The 18,194-nt window shown below is 49.7% G+C and overlaps 8 protein-coding genes across 8 annotated transcripts; 5 read left to right on the top strand and 3 right to left on the bottom strand.

Annotated features, from left to right (window-relative positions):
- Nucleotides 1–153: 153 nt before the first annotated feature.
- Nucleotides 154–1,959, top strand: P175DRAFT_0525229 (uncharacterized protein; the record flags this gene model as incomplete). Its single annotated transcript, XM_040899407.1, has 6 exons — nt 154–244; nt 299–589; nt 642–914; nt 965–1,091; nt 1,141–1,270; nt 1,331–1,959. The coding sequence occupies 6 exons, from the start codon at nt 154–156 to the stop codon at nt 1,901–1,903; spliced, it is 1,485 nt and encodes a 494-aa protein (XP_040751081.1). The 3' UTR covers nt 1,904–1,959.
- A 658-nt stretch (nt 1,960–2,617) lies between these two features.
- On the top strand, nt 2,618–4,658 carry P175DRAFT_0441630 (Zn(II)2Cys6 transcription factor; the record flags this gene model as incomplete). Its single annotated transcript, XM_040894081.1, has 4 exons — nt 2,618–2,737; nt 2,787–2,896; nt 2,948–3,585; nt 3,634–4,658. The coding sequence occupies 4 exons, from the start codon at nt 2,618–2,620 to the stop codon at nt 4,656–4,658; spliced, it is 1,893 nt and encodes a 630-aa protein (XP_040751080.1).
- Nucleotides 4,659–4,665: 7 nt separating this feature from the next.
- P175DRAFT_0441013 (uncharacterized protein) lies at nt 4,666–6,608 on the bottom strand (the record flags this gene model as incomplete). The annotated part of the gene is made up of 3 exons (XM_040894054.1): nt 4,666–5,912; nt 5,953–6,105; nt 6,158–6,608. The coding sequence occupies 3 exons, from the start codon at nt 6,606–6,608 to the stop codon at nt 4,666–4,668; spliced, it is 1,851 nt and encodes a 616-aa protein (XP_040751079.1).
- Nucleotides 6,609–7,178: 570 nt separating this feature from the next.
- On the top strand, nt 7,179–8,135 carry P175DRAFT_0494796 (phytanoyl-CoA dioxygenase family protein; the record flags this gene model as incomplete). The annotated part of the gene is made up of 3 exons (XM_040896035.1): nt 7,179–7,511; nt 7,543–7,975; nt 8,035–8,135. 3 exons carry the CDS (start codon nt 7,179–7,181, stop codon nt 8,133–8,135), a joined length of 867 nt encoding a protein of 288 aa, XP_040751078.1.
- A 58-nt stretch (nt 8,136–8,193) lies between these two features.
- P175DRAFT_0462857 (GMC family oxidoreductase) lies at nt 8,194–10,558 on the bottom strand. The gene is made up of 2 exons (XM_040894800.1): nt 9,902–10,558; nt 8,194–9,835 (listed from the first exon to the last, which is right to left on the bottom strand). Exons 1-2 carry the CDS (start codon nt 10,132–10,134, stop codon nt 8,320–8,322), a joined length of 1,749 nt encoding a protein of 582 aa, XP_040751077.1. The 5' UTR covers nt 10,135–10,558; the 3' UTR covers nt 8,194–8,319.
- Nucleotides 10,559–11,176: 618 nt separating this feature from the next.
- Nucleotides 11,177–12,863, bottom strand: P175DRAFT_0559241 (CFEM domain-containing protein; the record flags this gene model as incomplete). The annotated part of the gene is made up of 7 exons (XM_040900903.1): nt 11,177–11,645; nt 11,701–12,083; nt 12,136–12,203; nt 12,252–12,288; nt 12,339–12,523; nt 12,580–12,715; nt 12,765–12,863. 7 exons carry the CDS (start codon nt 12,861–12,863, stop codon nt 11,177–11,179), a joined length of 1,377 nt encoding a protein of 458 aa, XP_040751076.1.
- Nucleotides 12,864–14,662: 1,799 nt separating this feature from the next.
- Nucleotides 14,663–16,540, top strand: P175DRAFT_0503224 (peroxidase family protein). The gene is made up of 7 exons (XM_040897582.1): nt 14,663–14,943; nt 15,007–15,125; nt 15,192–15,222; nt 15,289–15,438; nt 15,494–15,814; nt 15,880–16,054; nt 16,109–16,540. Exons 1-7 carry the CDS (start codon nt 14,739–14,741, stop codon nt 16,437–16,439), a joined length of 1,332 nt encoding a protein of 443 aa, XP_040751075.1. The 5' UTR covers nt 14,663–14,738; the 3' UTR covers nt 16,440–16,540.
- Nucleotides 16,541–16,895: 355 nt separating this feature from the next.
- P175DRAFT_0440804 (uncharacterized protein) lies at nt 16,896–17,500 on the top strand (the record flags this gene model as incomplete). The annotated part of the gene is made up of 3 exons (XM_040894041.1): nt 16,896–16,931; nt 17,000–17,081; nt 17,169–17,500. The coding sequence occupies 3 exons, from the start codon at nt 16,896–16,898 to the stop codon at nt 17,498–17,500; spliced, it is 450 nt and encodes a 149-aa protein (XP_040751074.1).
- Between the last annotated feature and the right edge of the window lie 694 nt (nt 17,501–18,194).

The raw sequence follows: 18,194 nt of genomic DNA, 5'->3' as shown, positions 1-18,194 counted from the left end.
TATAAAACTCGGCACGTCAGTCACCCCAATGAACAGAAGATAGTATGTGGACAACGGCACTGTATCTTGTGACTACCATTCCTCCATTCTGTCTTTCCCGTCCTTGTCTGTAAAGGGGTTTTTTTTTACGCATTGATTCAACTACCGCATAAGATGACTTCACTAGGATCCAAACTCCGGTTCCTGGTGATTGCAGGGGTTGGATTCTTTGCAGATGGCTATCTGAATTTGACCATTGGCCTTGGTATGTGGAGACGGGTAGCCATCCGCACTAGAAGTAAGCTGACGGACATCACAGTGGTACCAATATTGGGCTATCTATATTTCGAGGAGACTAAAGGTTCCATCCCTGCTGTTGATGGCGATGTCATGAAAGGCGGGTTAAGCTTGGGTATGGTCGTCGGACAGATCATTTTTGGCATTTTGGGAGACGCCTGGGGACGACACACCATTTACGGAAAAGAACTGCTCATCACAATTCTGGGGACCTTCATTTTGATCATGATGCCATGGAAGAGCATGTCCCCTAGTGCTGTTACTGCTTGGGTGTCTGTTTGGCGTGTGGTAACTGGTGTTGGCATTGGAGCCGGTAAGAAAGACTGCTGCCCTTATACTCCTCGAGCGTATATTAACAGTCCTAGACTACCCTCTGTCGTCCTCTTTATCTGCTGAACATTCCCCATTGGGGTCTCGTGCCGTTCAAGTGCTAACGGTGTTTTCAAACATTGGACTTGGGAATTTCTCTGCCAGTATTGTCTTCCTTGTCTTGCTCCGAGCCTTCAAGGGAGCTATAGCGTCCGACCTGTACCATCTGCAGTGGGTGTGGCGTCTTCACCTCGGTATTGGCATTATCCCCGCTGCATTGACATTATACGCTCGATTAACTATTGGAGAAACTGCCCCGTATCGACAGTGTAAGTTATGTCCGGCTATGGTCTAACTCTCTCTCTAACAACACATTTAGACGTGGCCGATGCTGCTGGAGGCGAAAAACGTGGACTGAAAGAGCAATGGGCCGATTTCTGTGATTACTTCAAAGAGTGGAAGCACGTCAAGATTTTGTTCGCAACCAGTGCGTCCTGGTTTCTCTTGTAAGCCCCGAATGGCCATGTACTTGTTTACAGAACTGAGTGGTTAAAGTGATATTGCGTACTACGGACTCAACCTGAACCAAAGCATCATTCTGGCCAAAATCGGCTACTCAACAGGCTCCACACCCTGGGAGAAGCTATGGAAAACTGCTATTGGAAACCTGATTGTCCAGGCGGCGGTAAGCACGGTGTTTCAATCCAACATATACCTTTTTTCGTTTTTAACCCGCTGGATGTAGGGCTACCTTCCCGGCTTTTACGTCGGTATTTTCCTTCCAGACTATATCGGACGCGTCCGTCAGCAATTCTACAGTTCAATCATCACCTGCATCCTATACGCAATTTGGGCTGGCATTAGTGCTCCTAGCGCACATACCTCCACCGCCGGGCTGATGGTAATTTTCACGATTGGTCAGTTTGTCATCTGTGCCGGTCCCAACGTCACGACTTTCTTGATTCCTGCTGAAGTCTTCCCAACCCGTGTTCGTGGTACCGCACACGGTATCTCTGCCGCAGCAGGAAAATGCGGTGCCATTCTCACAGCGTTTGCCTTTGGCACGGTTGAAGACGCCATTGGATTGAGCGGAATTCTTGGTCTGTTTTCGGGAATCATGTTCCTCACGGCTCTAATAACGTTGATGATTCCGGAGACAAAGGGACAGACGCTAGCTGAAATCGAGGGATGTGGGTTGCCCGGCGGATCGCCCAATCTGGAGTCGTCAACGGATGTGGATGGAATCAGCCCTTCAATTAAGGCTCAAGACGCTGGAGATGGGGTGGGGAAGGTGACTTCTATGTCATATCCCGTGTAGATCGTAGAGGTCCGTCTTTCTTTCTGTATGAGACAAGGATAGAGGTCAATTTTTTCAAGATAATAAGCTTCAGAGAAATGGAGTATTCACCCACAGACTACTTGATTTGCAATTAATGAGACACCAGAGTAACCTCTCAGTATTTACGAACGCAAAACTATAACACCCCTAGGTAGCTATCTAGTGACTAGTGATGTTCTACTTCGAATTAGGGTTGTTGAGCAAGTTGCTCAAGTGACAGAAGGTTGAATTAAGCTTTCAAAGGCTAGGCCGTGCACTCCAATGCAATGAAGGGATCAGAATCAAGAAGAAGGCTCTCATTTCCAGGTATCTACCTGGTAGTTAGATAGGTACGGTAAAAGAAGAAAAAAAAATCAACCTGAATCATTAGGCCAGTGGCTGCCGCACGTGCCGGCGTCCACGTGTACTGTAGATCGGGATCGCTCCTTCAAATACTTTGGCCTCTCCACCTCGGTGCGAAGTCCTGCTTCTACTCTCCTTCCACTAACTATTCAGCTTTCAGAACGAATCATTCACACTGTGATTTGGTTTCTTGAGTTGTTCCCTTGGTTTTAATTGCGATTGGTTATGTGGACAGACCAATAGACCCCATTTCTTTTTCTCCCCCGCTCATCCCGGAGATCTTGGATGACTCGGAGCTTTAGCAATAGGATCAACGATTGACAACTCATCTTCGACTCCAGACAAGCGGCAATGGATCTATCACTGCTATCGCCGCCTGCGGTTAGTGCCCTACGAGACTCATTTGGGGATCGAAAGCCGCCAGACATTACCCGCAAGATTACAGCCTGTGTGGCGTGTAGGAAGCAAAAGGTAACCCCGCCGATATCTATGCGTGGTGTCGTCCCGTTAATTACTATAGGTCAAATGCCATATGCGAGAGGGTCAAACCCCGTGTACCCGCTGCCATAAAAGAGGTCTCTCGTGTACAGTCAATCGAAGTTTGCAGATGATACTAGAGGATGATGCAACGTAAACAAAGGATTTTTGGCAGTACCTCCGTCTCTTGCTGATCTGTTCTAGATGGAAGAACTCTGTCGTTCAGAAGATTCGCTGGCTGGATGAGACCGTAGCTAAGATCGCAACAAAAGTCGATCTTCCAGAGTTACAGTCATCGTCCTCGCCATCTCACGTTGTTTCGCCAGAGTATCACCTCCCGCCAATGCAACATCATACACCGCCGACGACGAGCGAGCCAGAGCAAGCGCAGATCTGGGAGGTCGTTATGGACCCTCAAGGTGGACCGGCTTCCATTCCCGCCGCCTGCGTATCAGAAGTTCGCTCCACTCGTGCATCTGGTAGTTTTACATCTGCGGGCCGACCCGATCTGATTTCGATCGGTGTCTTGTCCCTACCACAAGCCCTTGCTCTTTTTGACGTCTACTGCCTTCGACTGGATCATTTCCTTTACCGAATATTAGGTGACCACACAAGTCTGGATTCGATCCGCAGAACATCTCCTCTATTAACGGCAGCCGTCTGCACGGTTGGGACGCTCCATTCGCGATCGCTGGGACATCTGTTCGAAGCTTGTTATCGGGAGTACAAGAATGTAGTAGCAGCGCAGACATTTTCCTCGAGCGTTAACGAAGATGATGTCCGTGGCCTTTGCATCGGTGCCTTCTGGCTTCATGAGCTGTCGTGGGCCCTGATCGGAACTGGTATGTGTCTCGAACCGCTCCGCTCTTCCATCATACTAACTTCACTAGCCGTGCGAATTGCGTCCGACATCAAGCTACACCACGGAATTTACAGGGCCTTACATGGCGATAGAGTAGGCTACCTGCAGGCCCGGCTCTACTATCTTGTCTATGTATGCGACCATCATTTCTCCGTCGCGTATGGTCGCCCTCCAATGTCTCGAGAAGGGCTTATTATCGACTCTGCTGGCCGATTCCTGGAAATTGAGCATGCAACCGAGGATGATGCTAGGCTAGTTAGCCAAGTCAAGGAATGGTCCGTCCTGAGCCAGGTATTCGATACATTTGGCGTTGATATCGACGCTCCTGTTCCTGCACAGAAGTTGCCCCAACTCCGCCGATATTCAATTGCCCTTGACACCTGGTACGCAGACTGGAACGAAACATTTTGTTCCAATCGAAATGTCGGCAATTATCCCCAGAAGGGCGTGGGGTTTCATTTCCACTTTGCCAAGCTGTATCTCTGCTCTCATGCATTTCGGGGAGCAGCGACGCAGGGAGGGGCCCCTTGCTTGACGCCCGACATGGAAGAAATTGCTAACACCGGCGTCCTTTCAGCCATGTCAATCCTGCGGGTAATTGTATCGGACGAGGAGTTTCGGTCTTTCTTGAACGGGCTCCCGCTATACTTCGATACCATGCTCGCATTTGCCGTTGTCTTCCTCCTCAAGGTGGCGACAAAATACGCCACCACCATCCGAATCGACACTGGCAAAATCCTATCGCTCGTAGCCAAAACTGTTGAAGCACTCCAGGAAATTACCCATTCCATGCACCGACAGCATATCCTTGTGGTCATTGCAGACGGTCTAGGCAAGCTGCTCAGCAAATGCCAGGAACCAACAACCCATCTTGGCGAGGCAATCCATCCATCTCCAGCTCCGGAACAGCCCTCTCAGGAGGATATGACCTGGATGGGAAACATGACCAACTTTGATTTTCTGTCTAATATGCCTGATGTAGACGACTGGCTGTTTCATTATAATACATCGGCCGGCCCTACAGGGCCTGCGATGATTCCCCCCCACTCATAGATCAATATTATGCGCAACAATTGAGCACCAAATCAAAGATATCGTAGTTTCTCCAGTTCCTTGCCCCTGCCGCTTCAGGATCTTTAACCGGTCGGGAGGTGATAACTGGTATATCTTGCTCGCTAAGGCCCCCATGTGACCGCAATGGATGATCTTTTACAGTCGAGAGATCATGCTTCGCCCTGCTGCTCCCAATGACGCTATTCGCAGTCGAAATGACTACGATATCGCCCTCTCGATCCGGAGGCATGTCGTACTTTCTAGCTGCTTCATATCCGCTCAACACTTCCCAAACCTCAGGAAGAGACCGACAAACAGAGATCACTGACTCCAGTTGTGTTACATCCTTAAGGTACACGCGTACAAAGGAGCCCAGGGCGCCATGGTGCCGTACGAATGGATCTGTAATGGGACAGATAACACGGGTCGCTTCAACGCCGAACCTCTCATTCAGCACGTCCTCCAGGAAGAGGATATTAGGTTCTCCGTTGGCATTGGATTTTGCGCTCATACCATGGTCTCCAGTGGCTCCGACCACGGCCCCAAGCTCCACCAATTCCCTCAGCCGGTCATCAATCCCTTTCATAAATTGATCCGCCTCTTTACTCCCCGGTTCATGCTTATGCTGGATAAAATCGGACAGAGTGAGATAGAAGAAGTCGGCTCTTTCTTCTTGAAGTAGCTTGATACCCGCGTCCAGCACGTAGAGCGAGAGGTCGCCAGAATACTGGCTCGGCGCGGGTCGACCCAACCACTGCTCTACACCAGATATTCCATTCTCTTCCACCGTGCATTCCGCCGCCCGCTCAGAGGAAAAGCAAATTGCCGGCGGCGTTTGACACCCGTGGGCGAGAATCCTGCGCAGCTTATCCTTCGCCGTAATGGCTGCCACGCGCACGCCCCTCTCGGCCATCTTCGCGAGGAGAGTGGAGCCCCGCAGAAGCGTGTCGTCTGTAATCATCCGTTCCTTGCCGGTAGCACGGTCCAGGAAAAAGTTCCCTGCGATTCCATGCATGGCCGGAGGAGCACCTGTGATTATGGAGACATTGTTTGGATTAGTGAAGGAGGGCATGCAACTTGTCGCTGTTGCGTGAAATCCGTTCTCTACCATGGACTTGAAAGTAGGAAGATCGTTTCGCTCGATACCGGAGGCAAGGTATTCGGGATCGAAACCGTCAATACAGACGACCACCGTGGGGGCTTGAGGGAGGTGATACTCTCGGGAATGGAGCATGAAGGTGTTGCGTGATTCTACTTCGTTAGTTGGGTCATGAATACGTTAGAGACAGCGTACCCAGAAGACACTCGTATGCCAACTGCCGATATTCTTCCAGCGGCGGCGCCGTGAAATTCGGGTCCTTAGCCTGGTCATCCCATCGTCTGACAGCCAGTTTGGCATCTAACAGACGATCCGCCTGGGCTTCCTTGATCTGCTCTGGAGTGAAGACTCCGCCCTATTATCCCGTTAGTGTCACGTCACATTGGAAAGTGGAAAGAACAGGAAGCACCTCCCTGGTAGACCAAAGTGCGCTTGCTTGTCTCACTCAACCCATCATAGTACGCCTTGTCCGTGGCAACTAGGTACCTCTTGGCCATAACATGAGCACCAACCAGCGCGCAGACCTTCTGGCTAAATCCCAACTCGCGGAGATAATTCTCGCCGAGAATTTCGTGACTCTGTCTCCCAATAAACTTGCCGTCGGTTCCGACCATCCGGGCCATTTTGTTGGCAGCAGGGATGAACCGACCGACATCATGCAGGAGGGCAGCTAGGACCACTTCCTTGTCGTTCCCGTATTCAGGCGACTGGCGCGCGAGATGGGCGCATTGCAGCGAGTGCTCGAGCTGCGTAATTCGCTCTCCTAGGTAATCTCCCTGTCCTTGGGCCTCGAGAAACACGAAGAGGGCGGAAATCGCAGCCTGAGTGTTTGATTCCACAGACGACAGCATTTTCACTCCAGTGCCTAATCTTGGATTTCTTTTTCTTTTACTGCTTAAGTGGTGTAAAGGAGTACGTTGTTTTACGAGCATATCTACAAGTATATATTTTGGGTAGTGGATAGGAATAAAAAGAAACGAAGGGGGGAACGCCGTCGTCGGGGGGAAGAGCAGACTTTATATACAGTAACTACATCTGAGGGCACCGGCTGACGTTATACATACAGACCGATACTAGTCTCTCAATCAGGGTAGAGAATCCCGCAGGAGTCGGTATAACACGGCACTCTTCGGAGTGGTTTGATGCGTTACCAGTTAAGCTCCTTATTCTGGTTGTATACAGCTTTTGTGTTTCTTTCCTTCGAAAGATAAAACAGCAAAAACAACAATATTCATGTCCTTCCGCCGGGGCTCGGGAGGAAGCCCGTTATACTCGGCGGGAAGACCTTCGCCGTTGAAGATGAGGATACTCAGTGCGAAGAGGACAGCATTCGAATTCACGTCCTTACGTATAAATTTGTTCATCTCTCTTCACAGCAATTCAACTCATCAGCAGTCCAATTGCAGGAACTCGGGTTCGAAATGTATACACCAACTCCAGAACAAATCGCCTCCTACCATCAAAATGGATTCCTTCTCCTCCGCCAGTCTGAGCACGGGCTTGTCAACCCCATCGAACTTCGGGATTGGACGCAACAGGTAAAATCCTGGCCGCGTGAGAAAGGAAAATGGATGCCCTATGACGAGATCAACATGAACGGCGAGCGCCAACTCATGCGCACGGAGAAATTTGTCGACTACCACGCCGAATTCAAAGGTCTTGTGTGCGGGGAAGCTCTGGGGAACATTCTCGACACTCTTGCAGGCGAGGTACCGCCCTTTGTGTTGTTTCTATCTCTTATAGCTTTCAGGGGAGTATGTACTAAAAGACAGAATCATCATACAGCAAATGCTCCTCTTCAAGGACAAAATCAACTACAAACAACCGCACGGCAACGGCTTCCAGGCGCACCTCGACGCCCCTGCATACGATCACATCGGCCGCATGGAACACGTCACGGCCAACTTCGCCATTGATGCCGCAACCGCCGCAAACGGCTGTCTCGAGGTCGTTCCGGGCTCCCATAAAATGGACATTGAGTTTGCTGCAGGAGGGCGGATTCTACCGGCGTGGGAAAACGCACACGAATGGGTCTCTGTCCCGCTGGAGCCGGGTGACGTGTTGATCTTCGGGTCCCATTTGGCGCATCGATCAGCGGAGAATAAGACAGACAAAGGCCGAGCTAGTCTGTACGCGACATTTTATCCTAGGAGCCAGGGGGAGGATCTGCGCGAGCGGTATTATCGGCATCGTATGGAGAATTTTCCTCCCGATCATGGTATGTCTCCCTCCGTGCTGTAGGTCTTTGGTGGTTGAGATACTAATGATGATGAGTAGAACGCGAAGAAGGAAAGGATTATGCACAAGGATATAAAATTTACGGTTTTGCGGCGCCATTTTCGAAAATTGAAGACAACCCAATTAGTACGCATTCATAATATATATATTCGCTCTTGGAGAATATTAAAAGGGGATTTAGAAAACCAGTTTTCTTGTGTTTCTTGGACATATTGATGATATGTGATTCTTTAGTATTAGCCAACGGATATGCGAAGTGAAATATTACGATGACATGGACTTGTATAAAAGCCGGCACAACCAGTGACATACAACAAGGAGAAATTAAGCATCAGCCAGAATAACGTCCGCAGCCTTCTCACTGATCATATAAACGGGCAAGACAATATAATACCCCGGGATCTTCGGGAACACCGACGCATCTACAACGCGGAGGCCATCAACACCACGTACCCTAAAGTCACCATCCAGCACAGCCATGGGATCGTCATCGGGTCCAATAGGCGCAGTGCAGCAGGCGTGGTGACCCCATGCCTCGCGCTTGATAAAGTCCTTCATCTGCTGTTCGGTAGTGACGTTAGCGCCGGGCCAGGTCTCGGTGAAGCCATCGTCAAGAGGGACGAGATCCTGGAAGATACTCCGGGAGAACTCCATGGACTCGTAAACCGCCTGCAGATCCTTCTCGTCCGCATTGTCGCTCGTTACGCCCTCATCGAAGGAATGGAAATTGATAATCGGGGTATCCCGAGGATCTGCCGAGCGTAGCTCAACAGTGCCGGCGTTATTGCGCGACCGGGACTTGAGCACAATCCAGGCCCAGTGCTGAGCGTCCTTTAGGGAATCGTGCGCGTATCCGGGGAAATAGCCCTGGAAGTTGGCCGGCGCCCCCGAGATCAGAATATCAGGCTCGTCGTATTCCGCGACAGAGGACTTGCGGAGAATGGCGATGGCAATCCCGTTCGTCATGTAGGTGCCCTTGAAGAGCACGCCGTTCTTCCAGTCGTCGTAGCAAGGGTCGGGGAAGGTCTCGAGGAAGGTGCATTTCTCGGTGAGGACAAAGGCCGTGGGCGATTTGCCGATCAATGTGGTCTCGTAGCGGTCCTGCAGGTTCTTGCCAACCCCGGGGAGGTCCACCAGGGTAGTGATGTTCCATTTGGCGAGCTCGGCTTTAGGGCCAATGCCGCTGAGCTTCAGGAGCTGCGGGGTGTTGAATGTTCCAGTGGACAGGATAACTTCCTTCTTAGCATACACGCTACCCGGGGTGCCGGCGGTAGCGTTGACATAGCGCAGATCCGCCCGGTACAGACTCTTCCCTTGCAGGTACTCGACGCCGATCGCCCGAGGACGAGAACCAGTTTGATTGAAGATCACCTTCGTAACCAGGGTGGTGAGCTGGATATCCAAATGATATCCGGCATTGACGGTGTCCATGAGGAAGTCTCGGGGTCCAGTCCGCTTGTAGTCGGGGACCTTGACGGCGAGAGGAACCTGGAAGAGACCTTCGGACTTGTCGCGCGACGGCAAACCCGTGTTGATATCGCGAGTGAGGATGCCCGCTAGACCGGTCACAGTGCTAACGAGCTTCCCGACAAGGTCCTGGCCCATCGCCGTACCACCGGCGACGATGAGTGAAACAAGCTTGAGATCTTGCGCAACGAGCGCGAGCTGGGTGAGGGAGGTCTGCAGCCAGCCGCTGAACCCGTGGTTGATGATATCACTGGGGGCATAGCGGTTATCCTCGAGCCGTTCGAAGTAACTGCGCATGTTGGACGCGGCCCAGGTATTGTTGCCAGTCAGGTTAGCAAGGTAATCCCAGTCGCGCTCGTAGGGATAGATCGTACTTTACTCGTTAGTGTCTAGAATCTCTACGGATTATTCAAGTTTGGGGGGGGGGGGGAAGTAGTACATCATGGCATTATGGGCTGTGCATCCACCGAGGGTTCCAGCACGCGGATATAGGATACCCAGGGGCTCTGACCCAGCCGGAGGATTGGGTCCCTTGTGTAAATCTCCCGCAGGGGTGCGGTATACCATCTTAGAATCTTGCTCCTGGCGGGCAAGGTCGTCGTAATGGTTGACAAAGTAATCCCATCGCTGAGGAATATACTCGGTGGACTGAAGCTGCATTGCAGGGATCATCTGCGTCAGAGCGTCCCCTTGGTCGTCTCCGGCATCGATGAGGAGAACTTTGTAGCCCCCCCGAGCGAGACGAGCAGCGAGAGGCCCGCCTCCTGCCCCGGAACCGACGACGATATAGTCATACTCCGTGGTATTTTTGGTGGAGCGGTGTACATGGTGATGCACAGGAACATGAGCACTACCCAGTCAGCTTTGATCCAAAGGCTATCTGTGTCTTGAAGGAGAGACATACGTTCCCAGCACCGCATTAATAAGGGAGAAGAGTCCCAGGGCCTTGAGGACCAGCATGATGCATGCAAAGAAATGACTTGCTTGGGAAGCAAGAGAAATAAACCAAGGACAAAGAAGCACGGAGGAACGCAAACAACCAGAAGTCCTGCCTGCTAATTATAGAGCTATAGATATAATGCATCCCCTGTTAATTGTAAAAGCTTCGCCTCCCGTATTGGGGGGGGGGGGGGGGGCTTTTTTTCTCCTTAGTACGGAGTACGCTAAACGGGTTTCAAAAATGAGGTATAACCACGCCACCAACTCATGTCGATAACTACCAAACTCAAATAATACTAATCCCTAACTGGTGTACAGACCACTGTCCAGGCGATAGGGGGATTCCCAGTGAGCTGATGTCAAACACTTAGCACTCAGTTTAAGGGACTTAGACCTAATCTCGCTCCATAGCCCGAAACCAGCCTCCACTATCAAATTTTTCTGGTGCAGATGTGCCTCGTTGATCGACATCTAACTCTCTGAATCGGTAGAGGTCGGACAGGACTAATTAGCGTATTCCCGTGTCAATTCACGCTAATTTAAGGCAAAGGTACTGATTGTACGGAGTATAGAGAGATGACTCCAACGGACATCCCAATCTCGCCTTTTAAACGGTATGCATAAGCCCCATTACGCTGGGGCTCCTACTACTACTACTACTACTACTACTACTACTACTACGACGACGACGACGACGTATCTACTACTAATTTTTATTATTATCATTATTACTGAAAGTGAATTGGATTCAACAAAGTTTCAACTAGTCGAACGTCTAAGCTTCAACCCAGGTTCTCGTATATGCCTGGTTCTGTGGACCGGTCAAATGAGACTGGCTCGAATGGCTCGCATTGTCCATGTCAACCAGCGGCACAAAACTATCATCGGGGTGCTTTGGCCTTGAGGAAACCAGCCCCGGGCCGTCCGTCCGTGATCCTGTTCCTAGCGACCTGGATAGTGATGCTTTGGACTTTGCAAGTGTTGTATCGCCAAAGATTCGAGGCCAGACGCGCCGGAAAAGCGCCCGGATTGCAGGGAGACAAGCACAGATCACTCCCACATGGCATTCAATTGTACTCCAGTATCCGACAGTAACATAATCCCCTTTTTTGGGGGGGCGGAGGGGGGTCTTAGTGGTGTTTTGCTTCAGCGGGGACTCGTCAAAAGGGCACTCACATGTCAGGTTTTGCGTGTTAGAGAAAGTAATCAACGACTCCAGACGCAGTATACTGACCAAAGTCACACTAGTCCTAGAGTCAGCACTGGGAGTCATATCTTGTCTTGAGGCGTTTTGCTTACAGCAGTCCCAAGCTGAACATAAGCATCACATAAGCCTTCTTCCGCGTGGATAGGTTCAACTGATACAGTTCCCGTAGAGGCAGTCCCATCACCACAATATCTAGGATCATGTTGATCGCTGCCGCGCTCCATCCCTGTGCGTTAATGTTACGACATTTAAAATCCGTTTCATCGTCCCAGCGTTCCCATGCCCCTCTGACAGGGTCGCACTGAAATATCGAGATAAGATCAAATACAAGTACATATGCAATGTTAACGGCAATAACAACGTATACGGCAATGCGAAACTCGCGTCGGGGGAATACACGGAGGTAGAAGCAGAGGATGGAGATTTTTGTCAGGGCGATTGTCGTGAGATAAAGGCACTCGTCGAAGAAATAGATCTGTCTGGTCAGCGCATAACCCTAACTAACGCCTTTCAATCAAGACACTCACATAGAGGATGTGAGTAATATTGTCGAATGGAACCGTCCACATATCTTTCCCCAGTCCAATCTTTGCCACTGGTTGGATTAGTATCCAATGCCGTATCAAGGTGCGTAGATACTTACAAGGATAAGAGAGCACGGAGAGGGGAATCATGCAACACTAGGACAGTTAACAACTGACATACAGTGAGGCGCGAAATAGGGCCCTACCATGGTTAGAGCCATAGTCCAGTCGTCCATTCCAAACTGGCCTCCACAACAAGGAAGCCGTGCCAAAACCCGTAGAAGAAAAGCTAAAAGCGCGATCCCCCCCCCGGTGAGTCCTGCAACGGTGATTACCGTGCTGCGATCTCGTACAGGTGCACCACAGGCTGTGCTGGTGACATTCTTGGTGGCTTTGTATTGTTAGTGACGAACAACTTGCCGGCGATATACAGTTTCCTTCACATACTGAGTGACTGTCGGATAGTGCAGCTGCTTGCTACGCAGAGTTCAATCTGTTCTGTGAACGCCTGATTGGTACACATACAGACCTGGTCGGTAACCTGGCATGATGACTGCGGCAACACCTCTGCAAAGCATTTCAACTGATCTCGATTTAGCACTAGCTGGGCTTGAGAAGCTCGTCTAACGTACAGCACATGAAGGCAATGCGTTTGCCAACTCGGCAAGGCCGGCCTCGGCGGGATATATGAAACCCAGGGTCGCGAGGGCCACAATCCAGGACCACCTCATTCTGTAGGAGGGGCGAGAATGTCGACGAAGTCCAGCAAAGGAACGAATAAAGGTGAATAAAGATAGAACGAGAGAAAGAAAGAAAACGAGAGAAGACCAACAAGGGTGATTTCTCCAAAAACGTTCCTGGCACCACGGTTTAAAATAAATGAATGAAGCTAATCTTTTCAATCGTTCCCACAGCATGCATTGTATCTATGACAATTCGATAACAACTTAAATTTTCGAAATATGGAAGAAAGGCTCTCCCGGAGTAAAAAAAAAAAAAAAAAAAGGGCTAGGGGATACAGAGCGTGCTGATCAGCATCCTCCTTTCGATGTATCGAAGGATTCCAGGCTTTTCCGGCATAGATAATTCAGACCAGCTTCACCGTGAATATCGCCATATACTCTGTAGTCTGTATGATCATGAACCCTCCCTAAAGCTTGGATAGTTTCCTTTCCAGGAATTGGCTTCGTGGAGAAAGATTCCTCGTCGACACCATGCCTATTCGTCAGTGGCTGAATCTCTAACCACGCCGTCTCGCCTCTTGAAAACCCCAATATAGACTCCGTTTGGCCTCACTTAGCAAGTGGGACTAGGCCGAAATTAGGATCAACGCCAGCTTAGCCTGTCATGGTCTACCCCAGATCTTTCCGTCCTAAATCCTCCGCCCCTGTTTAGCTGAAGGTGGATGGAGTTTCGGCAGTCGCGAAGAATCCAGAATTTCTACCGGCCCTTGACGCGGCCTTAGGTTGTTATCATCTCATACTGATCGATATTTCTCAGAAATCATGGGCCAAGTTTATATTGCGTGCTGCTGGTTGGTGGTCATGGACAACTTCCTTCCTCTTCTGCCCACCTGGTGTTTCGCATTTTAACTACCTATCCCCTTCTTTGACCTTAGCTACCTGTGAACAATCAATCTAGAACACAGGATAACCCGTCTCGGCAAGTGTATCCCTCTCATTACACGCTTGGAGCTTGAAATAAGCAAGGTGAGTAATCTCCATACCCTAACTAGTTAACTAACCTCCCCGGAGGACGTAGATTCCCTTTCGGGTATATGCACGACGCGCACACCACCGCAGAGCAAATGAGAATCGGGCCCAAGAATGACAGGAAACTTAAATTCTTTTCTGGATTCCCGCCCATCCTGCTCCAAATGGCTCCAGAAACGAGGCGTGAGGCACTAACGTGAGACTAGGGGGCGTGCTGGGCTGCACGCTAAATATCGCACCTCTCTTGCCCAAAAAAAGGGTACTCGATGTCAATCCTTTGGTCGAGTCGAACCCAATACTCTCTCCCTAAAGACATTCGTGACTTCTTTTACATCCAATGAGCCTGGGCTGGGATAGGAACTGCAACCCCGGCTCAAAAGGTCGTGCAGGAGAAATCTCGGGTAAAATAGCTCGTGCTGATCGGCTGTTATTGTTACCATGACTTGAAACTTGAAACCTGCATCGTAAATCTTTCAGATTTGGCGACGCAAGAGAGAAGCTGTCATATTGCCCTAGAACAATGGAACTGGCCCGTGCCGAGTCAGGGAGAAGTCTGATACTCTCACTCGGCCGGACATGTAGAACTGAGCCTCGCGAAGAATTGTGTATCAAGCGTACATACGTCCCGACCACTTCAACTAGGGGAAGCCCATTAGTATCCCGAGGCTGCCGATCCTCCTGAGACCATGAAAGGTCGGTCCTTGATGAATATCATGACACCGCATATCGTCTGGGTTTAAGTCCTCATTCGCCTTCCCTTTGTAGAGCTGGTCTTGTTCTGTTTGTTAGTTTTCTTCTCTAAACTTCACACTCCTTTTTTTTTTTTTTTTCACCAGTCATTCTTTTCTGTATTATTTATTTCAATTCTTAGTCACTCGTTTGTAGCTAGTTACCATGAAGAGATGGATACTCGTCCTCGGACTGGGGGCACTCGCTGCCAGCTTTCCCACGGCTGAAAACACCCACAGGATGGGTATGTACGGCAACATCGACAAACGCTGTCCCCTGGCAGAAATACAGGCTCAGGTCCAGTCTCAAGCCAAGGAGAAACATCAGGAGAAGCGCCTTCTCTCCAGCTCTCTGGATACCCCGGTGGACAGTACGTACTCCCCGGGTCTATTCTTCGCAAAACCCTAACAGAGTTTGTGTGTGTGGCTATCAGTCAGTGGGGAGCACGCGTTCCAACCTCCTGATTTCGCGGCCGGTGACCAGCGCGGTCCTTGTCCCGCTCTGAATGCTCTGGCAAATCACGGATACCTTCCGCACAATGGTGTGGCTTCAGTAAGGTTCTCTCTTCCATGTGTGATGGCATGTGTTTGACACTTACCCCCCACCCCCCCCCCACAGTTTGGCGAGGCTGTTGCCGCTGTCAATCAGGGTAAGCTTGTCCTTAGACGTTGCATTCATTGCCTTTCTTAGCTGGTTGCACTAACTCTCCGAATAGTGTATGGCATGGGCCTTGATATATCGCTAGTTTTAGCCACCATGGGTACCGTCTATAGCGGGAATGCTCTATCCCTTGACCCAGGATTCTCCATTGGTGGACCTGACCCGAGGGTCAGCAATATCCTTGGCAATGTTCTCAATTTGTTTGGTGAGAGGCTCCCTCTGTACTTCTGTCCTGTATCTTAATTTAACAGTAGCAATAGGGGAACCTCAAGGTCTCGATAGATCCCACAATTTCGTCGAAGCCGACGCCTCGAATACGCGTAATGACCTTTATGTGACGGGGAATGCCTGGACCCTCAACATGACACTATTCAACGAGTGGTACGAAATGTCCACCGACGGCACCTTTTCCATGGAGCTCATGGGTGAACGGGCCAAAATCCGCTTCGACCAGGCCAAGGCAACTAACCCGAACTTCTACTACGGTCCTGCTACTGGTCTGATTTTCCGTAATGCTGGTTACCTCTTCTCTGGCCGGTTGTTCCGAAATCACTCCCAGGATAACACCGAAGGCGTTCTGAGTATGTCCCCCCTCCCCCTTCCAAACTGCGTTCTGGTAGTCAGTCCACTAATAATAATGATATAGCCAAGGATATCGTGCGCAATTTCTACGGTATCTATGGCGAGGAGGGGAACTTTACCTACCGTGAAGGATGGGAGCGCATTCCGGAGAACTGGTACAGGACTCCGAGTGACTGGGATATCGTTAATTTCAACGCTGATCTCATTCCGTGGCTTGTGAAGTATCCCGAGCTGGCCAGGTAAGTTGCCTGACCTGATTATTGCATCCATGAGGCCGACGCTAATGACAACAGCATTGGTGGTAACACCGGTACAGTCAACAGTTTTACAGGCGTCGATCTATCCGACATCACCGGGGGCGTCTTCAATGCCACCACCCTTCTCGAGGGCAACAATCTTGTGTGCTTCGTGTTTGAAGCTCTCAAAGTCTTCAGCCCCAACGCCCTGGCCGGTCTTTATAAAACTCTGGCTGTCCCTCTCAAGCTTCTTACCGACACTCTTGCCGCCCCGCTGCTAGACCTGGCTTGTCCTGCTTTTGATGATATGCAACTTGGTGGTCAGCCTCTGTGGACGGCTCTCCAGGATCTCTTCCCAGGTGCACTGAAGAGTAGCAGTGCGCTTTAAACTAGCTGTTGTAGGTTTGAGTCCTGGCTGAGGGTATCTCCGATGCCTTTTTTTTTCTCCCCCATTAAGGAGGAAGCCGTTTGTAAACTGTTAGCTGCCAGTTCTGTAAATTCTATATATTCATATTATAGAGGTACAAATTTGATTCAGTTTCAACTCACATATAGTTCATATTCCACCGCCGTACCATGAATTCTTGAATTGTGAAGATTTCCCAAGGCAACTCCTGATAGAGTCTCCAGGTGAGAGGATTTTGAGATACTTTCCTTTCACTGCTATAATAACACCCCTAATCAACACACACAAGGCAGGTATTGACAGTTGGAAGGAGGAAAAATAGTTACCCCTCTACAACTCTTCCATTCTAATCTATTTATTTTCTCTTTCCTGTCCATCTGCATCTACCCATTCATTTCCATTTTGACACAAGCACACCCCTTGCACAACACCTCCACCATGACTGTCAGTTGGACTGTGGACAAGAATGTCAAGGTGAGATTCTAACAGTATTGTTCGACTGAAAGCCCCGTTACTATGGAAATTTCTCATATATGGAATAGCTCTTCCTTGGTGTTTTGGAACAGCTCAAGGCCCATAAGGTCAAGGTGGACAACGCTAAACTGGCAGAATACATGGGGCCTGGTAAGCTGATTCTGATGAAACGAGCTTATTTTTTTATTTTTTTTTTTCTATTTTTGCTAAGCTCTGGTGCGGAATATCTACAAGTAGGATGTACTGCCCGTGCGGTGGAGACCCAGATAGCCAAACTGAAGAAGCAGGCTGAAGATTCCTCAAACGGTCACAGTCCCAGCGGTCCTTCGACTCCTGTGTCAACCCCCAGAAAAAGGACGGCAGATCGCGGTTCAAAGACAAACACTCCTATCAAGAAGGCGAAAGCGTCCCTTCCCCTCGACCCTGGCGGGAGCAGTGAGGCTGATGAAGAGGAACTCTTTGCGGGGAATATGAAGATGAAAGTGAAGAAAGAGGACTATAAGCAGGAAGATGACCAGATTAAGGAAGAACAAGAAGAGATGTTCCTGGACTGGGCGGATTCAGCGTGAAATGAGGTGGGAAATTCACATGTTGCGTTGGTGAGGAGGAGTTGGGTGACACAGCCAAACCCTAGGTAGTTATCAGAGCAGGACTTGACTTCCACCTTGCAATGAAATCCAATGAAAACAAAAGAAATGTCTCGGTCACCGAGAGTTTCCGTCAGAACAAGGACGCCTGGTTCATACAAACCTGCACCAAGTAGTCACGCTTGATATTGGATCCACCAGGAAAGAAACCATGACGGGAAAGTGTTCTGGAAACCTTGCCGATATTCGTAGCCCTACAATATAGTTCTATGTAGATGAACTACAAGCATGTTCTCAATACATGTTGTAGATGGTTCGACGATGGTTACGAGCACGAGAGCAAGGTGAATTAAGATATCAGACGGTCAAGGGAATGAGAGAAGGGCTTAAATCTTGCTTTTTTTTTTCCTTTTCTAATTATACCCTGGGGTTTGAGCGAGTACTTGTTTTCTATGGAGATGTATCCACCCACACTAGTCTTAACCCTTCCCATTCACATCCGAAGCAGCAAATCGTGCCAATATTATTATGCACCGCATAATTACATCAGTCCTAAGAATACTACAGAACCGCCAATTTGCTTACTGGAATATCTCACGCCTAGAACATGAACCAAAGTCCGTGCTTACGCCTACTCCCCATTTTGGGGATGTCAAACACCGCCTGCATGCCAAAT

The sequence above is a fragment of the Aspergillus ochraceoroseus genome (genome assembly GCF_002846915.1).
Source record: "Aspergillus ochraceoroseus IBT 24754 chromosome Unknown P175scaffold_6, whole genome shotgun sequence".
In the NCBI taxonomy this organism is placed as follows: Eukaryota; Fungi; Ascomycota; class Eurotiomycetes; order Eurotiales; family Aspergillaceae; genus Aspergillus; species Aspergillus ochraceoroseus.
The sequence above is the reverse complement of the archived record's forward strand: the minus strand, read 5'-3'. Positions and strand labels throughout refer to the sequence as shown.